Source organism: Fukomys damarensis, unplaced genomic scaffold (assembly GCF_012274545.1).
Source record: "Fukomys damarensis isolate Sample0158 unplaced genomic scaffold, DMR_v1.0_HiC HiC_scaffold_10, whole genome shotgun sequence".
NCBI classification, from domain to species: domain Eukaryota; kingdom Metazoa; phylum Chordata; class Mammalia; order Rodentia; family Bathyergidae; genus Fukomys; species Fukomys damarensis.
Window position 1 is genome coordinate 20,278,403 of NW_022900922.1, and position 8,130 is coordinate 20,286,532.

At 39.8% G+C, this 8,130-nt stretch overlaps 1 protein-coding gene across 1 annotated transcript; it reads left to right on the forward strand.

Moving 5' to 3' along the window:
* Nucleotides 1-235: 235 nt before the first annotated feature.
* On the forward strand, nucleotides 236-7,793 carry Prl (prolactin). Its single transcript, XM_010622942.1, has 5 exons — nucleotides 236-254; nucleotides 2,687-2,865; nucleotides 4,279-4,386; nucleotides 5,451-5,630; nucleotides 7,602-7,793. The coding sequence occupies exons 1-5, from the start codon at nucleotides 236-238 to the stop codon at nucleotides 7,791-7,793; spliced, it is 678 nt and encodes a 225-aa protein (XP_010621244.1).
* Nucleotides 7,794-8,130: the final 337 nt, after the last annotated feature.

The following is an 8,130-nucleotide window of genomic DNA, read 5'->3' on the forward strand; positions in this document are numbered from 1 at the left end:
TTCATTTCTAGCCAGTGTGACTTCCTGAATATGAATAAGAAATAAAATACCATTTGATGTTTGAAATCATGGGGTTAATCTCAGTGACGGAAATAGAGGACTGGGAATGGGGAAGAGAATGCCTGATTAAACATATTCATGAAAATGTTAAAGGTTTATAAAGCCAATATCTGAACTTGGACTTGAGACTGCCAGGCCTTCTCCAGTGAAGGTGTTTCCAGTTCTATTCACCACCATGGACGGCAAGGAGCAAGGTATGTGCACCACGTCAGCGAGTTGCTGGGGGGACTAATGTGAAATTGTAGCCAATAACAAGAGGTTTCAAGTTTGAAAGGGATTAGAACTATCTAATTATTGCTCCGGAGAACAAGCTCACAGCGTGCAATGGAGTGGTTCAGAGGTCCTGAAATGGGGGATACTACCTCCTCCCTGACAGTTGGTAATGGCCAGGGACTTTATGCATTGTCTTATGAAGGTGAGAGAGAATGCTAATGGTATCTAAATGGGTAGAGGACAGGTTGCTGTGAGCATTCTCCAGTGGAGAGAACAGAACAAGAAACTACCAAGCTCAAAGAGCCAGTAAGGCTGAGATTGGGAAACTCTGGAATAAAATAACACCACAAGAGTCAATGAGTCCAATTTGTGACAACTCCAGAAGGCAGAAATAAACATTTTCTGGTTCTCAGGTCTCGTATGTAAATTGACCAATTTGAATCAACCAGATGAAACTTTCAATTCTGAAGCCATAATGCAGATAATCATAGTGAATGTGTGAATCTTTGGTTGAAGCCAAATGGCTTTTCAAAAGGAAAAACAAGCTAGGGGCCGAAGATTTAGCTCAGCAGTTTGGTGGCCTGCCTTGCAAGCGCAAGGACCCGATAGCTAGGGGCCGAAGATTTAGCTCAGCAGTTTGGTGGCCTGCCTTGCAAGCGCAAGGACCCGAATTCAATCCCTGGTATCAAAAAAAAAAAGGAAAAACAGGCCAGTACTAAGTAATCACCTTTACTCTCCTGGTGACATTTGCAAGAAAAATAAATTAGTAACAATTATAAAATTTGTTTATGAAAATAAAGAACAAAAAATTGTCTATTTTATCTTAACTTAGACTGTGAAAATCTCTCAGATGACAAATGTACAGGTAAATGTCTTCAATGTTAAAGAACATCTATCCAGTTGTGAATTTTCCTAGAGCTAGTGTCCCAATTTCTGTATTTCTGAAGCACATTTTATTTACACTTGTACATAAAATATCCATTTGGCTACATTATGTTACAATGACATGCACAGAGTAAATTTTTTGAATCATTATGTTTTGGGAAAAATAAAAGCCTATACTATGAATCCTCTCACATTATTTTTAATTTTGTAGCTAAAAGATTTAGTTCCATTTTGAAGTAAGAAATTTTAAGGTATGTTTAGTGATTTTAGGTATTTCTGTTTAGGTTGTATTCATATATGGAACTTTAATTTTTGCTTAGCTTTGTTTTGGAGATCTATAATTGCATTTATCAAAGGTTCTGTGCAACTTAGTCTTCTGAATATCACATTTCCATATCAGAAATTCTTCTGGAGTAATGTTGGTGAAGGTAAAAGGTGATTTAAATTTAGTAGCTATGTGTCATTTCTTTCTTCTTGCAAGTGTAAATCATTGATAAGCTCCAGGTCTGCATCTTTCCTTCTACTGACATAGCAAATTGATGAAACCACCTCTGATCATTGCCAAAGAATTTTAAAGTGGGAGTTTTATAGAGCAGGGAAAGAGGATAAAATCAAGCTTCTGAAGCCCACTGCTATCCTACAATCAAAGGAAAATGTTTTTGCCACGAGTAACCATAGCAACCACTGCACACACCATGGCCCAGGAACACTGATGCCGTCCAGGTGGTTCAGTCTCAACCTGAGAGCCCACAGGTGTTGCGATGTCAGGTGGTGAAGCTCATAGCCCACAACATTGGTGCACAGCCTCCCCCACCTGATAATAATAGGACTCAGGGAAAATCACTTGACCTCTTGGTTTCATCAATATAATTTGATGATAATTAGGAAAGCGCAATCTGTCTCCCATTGTTACCGTAAAGCCCACATATAGGAAAAAAAAAAAAACTAAAAGTTTTGACAAACTGTCAAGCAAATACACAGGATTATCACGGGAAATTAACAAATCCAAGCCAGGGAGGGCATCATTTTTATGTTAGGAGTCTCGTTATTCTCAGTATTAGCAAGCAGTGTTTATTCTTACCAAGCATAAAGATAAAACAGATGAACTGTGGTGTTCTTGTCATATCAGTATCCAAAATGCAGATATCAGACACTGGGTTTAAAAATTACAAACTCCTAGAAAGTCTGACTCCAAAATCTACAGAAATTCCTAAGACATTAAACGATTTTAAGAAAATGACTTAAACACCTCAGGTCAGAATTAATTTAAGCTCTAAATATTGAGAAAGTACAGAGCACTTCCTGGGAGCGATACCAAAATGCAAGAAGTCACCCACTTCTCAAACTGTCTCTCTGTGCAAATCTAAATGTGCACAGTGGAAGGTGCTGATTCTTCCCTTCCCGGGCTCTTACAGCAGCAAACCATAGGCAGAGGGCAGTGGTGAGAGATAAGTTGTCCCCAGGCGGGACTGGGGTGATAACTTCTGTGAATCGATTATCTCAGAGTAGCTTATGTGTTTTGTTTCAGCTGGGCCACTCTTACTGCTGCTGCTTCTGTCAAACCTGTTCCTGTACAAGAACGTGGCTTCCCAGCCCATCTGTCCCAACGAGGCTAGCTGCCGGGTGTCCCTCCGAGAGCTGTTTGATCGGGCCATCATCCTGTCTCATTACATCCACAGCCTCTCTTCTGAAATTTTCCAGGAATTTGTAAGTGCCTCGCTGTTTGCCTCTTCTGAAAAGGAGCCTTCACACCAATGACTAAGCCATACGACATTTTACCCACGAAAATCTTATCAAGCAAATTTTCAACACTGTATCTTAATAGGTTAGAGGTGGCATCAGCCAATAAAAAGTGGAAGGAGCAAAAAGGAAAGTTTCATGAAATCTCATAGTGTGAAAGAATGTAACAATTTTTAAACTTTCTCTTAATTTGCTTTACTTGTAAAAATGTAAACACTTGACGTGAATCACTCTTAAGTAGAGCAGGAGAAGAGTGCTGATTTCTTGTCCTTGCACACAGCTGCCCATCCGTGGGTTCATCTTCACTGAGCACACTGCAGACAGCCAAGACATGAGAGCAGCACTGCAGTAAATTTGGTAGATTGAATAGAATTAAACCAAACTGAACTCATGTGAGAGGGAGAAAATTAATAATGTTCTCAGAAGTCTCAAAATGCTACCAATCACTTTTCTAAGATTTCCCGTGCATGAGTTGATAATTACAATACAAAGTCTGGGGTCAAAGCGGAAACAGGTTCCCTCTTCCATGAAGATACTTGGAAAATTATCTCTTCTAGGCCACTGAAGGAGTAGGCAACAGATTGGGATCTAGTACAACAAAGGATCTCCATAGCAAAATGTGGCCTGATAATAAAAATAATAATATGTATTCGTACAGTTCTTTTACTCACTAGATTGTCTTTCATTCTCCATTTTCAGTCTACTATCTTTTCTCTTCCAAATCTTCCCAGGGATCCCTTTAAAATGTCATACTTTTTGTATTATCTTTCTTTTTAATCTCAAACCATGATTTAGTAGCTCCTAAAATGTTTAAGTCCTGCTTTTCTGACTTATTTTGTCCTAATAAAAATTTGTATTTTAAATTTATGATGAAATTCCTAAGATACAGCTGCATATAATAAGAGGTGAGTGAAAGGAAAGTTATAATTCATGTCTACTTAAAGAAAGAATATCATCTTGGACTCACAAGAAACAAGAGATTAAACAGGTAAATAAAAATACATATGCACTATGGCATTTGATTTCAATACTAGAGCAAAAATGATACTTAACACACTTAAAATTTTATAGTTTTGCTATTTTTAGTGTTTGCTTTCCAAATAGTAACTCATAAGAAGGATGAGAAAGCAAGAGTATAGCAAAGAAGGGAAGAGGTTAGGAGGGTTGAAAATTAATCAAAAAACAATGAGATTACAGAGCTAACGGGGGGTGGGCAAAAGGGTTACCTTATTAATTCTTTAGCTGCAATGCTCATGTAGCATTAATTTCTTTAAAATTACACATCCATCAAATGGATTACTGTTCTAGTAATGGATTCATTGTGTTCAATTCCCAAACCACAGCTAATTGAATTAATTGAATTTTCTTCATCGTTTCCAGGATGCGCAGTATTCCCAGGGCCCAGGGTTCTTTACCCAGGCCATCAGCGTGTGCCACACTGCATCCATCTCCACTCCAGCTGGCAAGGAGCAGGCCCAGCAAATCCAAGTGAGTCCCTAGCGCAGGCTCCACCAGGATGACTGAGACAGCGCACTGGCTTTGCTGAGCCATAGCTGAGAAAAGGCACTGAAACTAGTGGTATCGGTGGCCACACACCGGGGAAAAAAAAAAAAACTGCAGGGAGAGTAAGCAACCAGAGAAAACTACATTATGTAGCTGGTAAACTGTACATAAAATCAAATGCTAAATAAAGATTGTACTAGATCCATACATTGTCCACACGGACTCACTGAACCAACACCCTGTACTTGGATGGTATATATTATATTATAGGGAAGTCTGAACCGAAACGGACATCATAGGCAAAGAGACCTCTGTGCATTTGTGTAAGAAGTGCAGGTGCAATTTTACGTCTTATGGGTTCTTAGTGGATCCGCACTGGCAGACTTTTACACCGCTGACCCCTCCTCGTCTGAGCCATCTCGTCTAGTCTTTAAGACTCTCCTGGCTCTACTCCTTCTTCTCTAACGCCAACTTCTTCACTCTTCACTCCTCTGCCTTCTCCTATGTCTTAACTGAAAGTCACCCTCTGTGCACGTCCTGTACTATATTATGTCATGACTCTCACAGATGCAACTCTGGCCTCTGCTCTGGTGACAACCAAGTCTACATATGAAACCCTGGTCATTGTTTCAAGCTCCAATTTTTTATTGTTATAATCTCTCCCTCCCTCTGTGTCTCTCTCTCTCTCTCTCTCTCTCTCTCTCTCTCTCTCTCTCTCTCTCCTGATTCTGGGCCATAAACAATCTCAACATGGTTTTAAATAAAGACAGAACTTCAGAAGGAAAACTGAGCTGAATGTTACTGATTAGAGCTCTCATTAGAAAAAGTGGTTTTTTTCCACCAGTTTTGTGTTTGTTCTACTATAGCAAAGCATAGGTCAGTAGCTTAAATTTCATCTTTCTTACAGTGTTTCTCATCTACTGAAGAATTTTACATGCACACAGGAATAACAAAGGAATATTTGATTTCAGCCTCTCTGAGCCATCATGTGCACTAACCCAGCTGTGTCTAACCTATTTTAATGTCATTGCTGCCCTCCAACTGCTTAGCAAAAAGACTTTGTCATTCTGGTCATCCACTTGCTGGGCTCCTGGACCGAACCTCTGAACCACCTCATCACAGAAGCCCGTCACCTGCCAAAATCCCCTGATGCTCTCATAGCAAAAGCCATGGAGATTCAGGAACAAAACCAGCGACTTCTAGAAGGCCTGAAGAAGATAGGCAAGCTGGTAAGCAGCCTCCTGGGGCTTCCTTGGTTTTCTCATTAAAGAGGCACATCTGTGGTGGCAAATGTTTCCAAATCCCTCACTTTGCAGGACTGACATTTAGGCCACATGTTCTGTCTTCTAGATTGCTATTAAACAAAGCAAGCGCCATACCAGCCACACCAGAGATGTGGTCAGTACATCTCAGGATGTGGCTGATAACTGCTGCCTTCCCTACACTGTCCACAAAGCCACCAAAAATGTGTTCCTTCCTGGGGGTGGATGGCCACACATTCCCAGGGAAAGACAATAGAACAACAGCTCCTGAAAGAGGAACATCCTTCAAATGCATCTCGGCACACCTGCACAGAAATTCTGGTCAGATTCTTTCCTTTTTCTCCTCACACCACAGGATTAGAAAGGAGAAAATCAAAATCAGAAGGGTGGTGGCCCCATCCCAGCCCACCCCTACCCAGAGGAGACTGAGGAGGCCATAGCGTCAATACCATTCCATAGCACTAGCTTTTGGAGGGTCACGAAAGGAGAGGTCTAGATTATCTGGAATGTTCCTTATTTTAAAATTTATAGAAAGGTATCCTAAATTTTCTTTTGCTAAATCAAAACTCATATAATTGCATTTAATCTCCCCAAATAATTTGTCTTACATAGATTGCATTAATATTTTCAATATGTACTTCCATTTAGGTGGAACAATTTCAACCTTAGGGAGATAACAGCTCAGTAGCTTTCTGCAGTCCTCAGAAATAATGGATTATCTAAAGAAAAATATATGATTATAGAAATAATAGCAGAAGCAATTTTATATTTCTCTTTTTGTGTCCTAAGTATATGCTATCATGTGTCATTTTTGTCATTTTCATGGTAGAAGTCTATCTCCAATACAAAGAACATATTAACCCAGGAACATAAGAAATAAACACCTTAATTTTCAAGTTATTTTCTTCATTACCATGAGCTGACTTCTGAAGGTCACTACTCTGTCCTACAATGCTTCATTTTCTGTTCCCTTTTTCCACCACTGACTCATTTATTTCTGTTCATATCATGGACCTCTCAGAGTAAATTTTGTCTTAGGGGCTCACGAACCAAAAGTTAAAAAATAATGCAGAAAACAAGGAAACACACACACACACACACACACACACACACACACACACTTCAAATTCCAACAGGAAATCCCAGATTTTAAAGGTATTCTTACTCTGTAAGAGAAAGTTCAGTAGATCAAGATCTACAATTGGCTGACATAATTAGAGGCTCTGTGATGGTCACAGGGACATCCAGCTTGCAGAAGCTCACAGAGTGCACAGGGGACCCACTCCTCCCTCTTTCTAATTGTGCACCATTTTCTGAATCTCAGTCTTACTCCCAACACTACCCCTTAACGCTCACCACGGAGGGCTGCTGCCAGAGCCCTCATAACATAGGTACTTCCCCCAGTGACTCCCACCCCTGGGAACTCGAAAGAAAGCAGCTGCTCCTGGTCATCTTTAGAGTTCTTGGTACAGACACTACATGGAGAACAGATTCAGTTCAAAGCAACGCAAAGATAAGTGCCAAACTATCAGGAGAAATAAAATATAAAGGGGAATCCCTGGCAAGTTTCAGGAAATGTAAAAGCTGCTAATGTGAAAACAGACGCAACCCTCCCCACGGCTGCTTGTTCAAACCCATTTCTGTATCCAAGCAGCAACTTTCTGCTTCTCCACCTGCCTACTCCTGCAGAAGCAAACTTCACTTGCGCAGCAGAAAAATTATACATATGTTCCGCTTCTAGCTTTTAGATGACTGATAGATTTATGATACCCTGGCAAGGATGCATGAAAATTGGAGCCTTTGGCTAAAATTTTACATTTCCATTTCTTCCCCAAATCTCTGTTAAACAATTGAAAAGAACAAGGATAAACAAATACGAATAATATGAAAACAAGTCATATAAATAATACTAAGGATGACTGTCTTTCTGTTGACTAGGTTGATCCTGAAATCATAGACAATGGGAACTATGCTGTCTGGTTGGGACTTCCCTCCCTGCAATCAAACGATTTGGAATCACTTCTGCTTGCTTATCATAACCTGTTCCGCTGCCTGCGCAGGGATACACATAAGGTCGACAATTATCTCAAGTTCCTGAAGTGCAAAATCGCCTACGATGGCAGCTGCTAAGTCTACATCCGCTACGTCTATCTCTGAGTTGGTTCTTCACGATCCAGCCCTTGGAAAGCTTCTTTTAGTTTTATGGCTTTTTAGTGCATGTTTGGGTATGAGTGTGTAAGGTGTCTCTTCTTTAAAAAAATAAAATAAAAACTGACTCTAAAGCATCATCAAAATCCTAAAAGTCAATTTGTCAGAATTTCTTTTCTTCATTTAATAGAAAACTAGAAGAAAATCTATCACCACTATTGAGAAGTTCCTATCAAAATTCGCCACAAATAACACAACTATCTGTGCAAAGAAGACAACTTTAGAATCACAACTTTAGAATCACAGTGAATTAATGTAG

Excerpts from the sequence above, each read along its gene's own strand:
- Prl (XM_010622942.1), top strand. Across the intron at positions 2,866-4,278 it reads CTGAAATTTTCCAGGAATTT|GATGCGCAGTATTCCCAGGG; the intron begins GTAAGTGCCTCG and ends CATCGTTTCCAG. Across the intron at positions 4,387-5,450 it reads AGCAGGCCCAGCAAATCCAA|CAAAAAGACTTTGTCATTCT; the intron begins GTGAGTCCCTAG and ends CCAACTGCTTAG.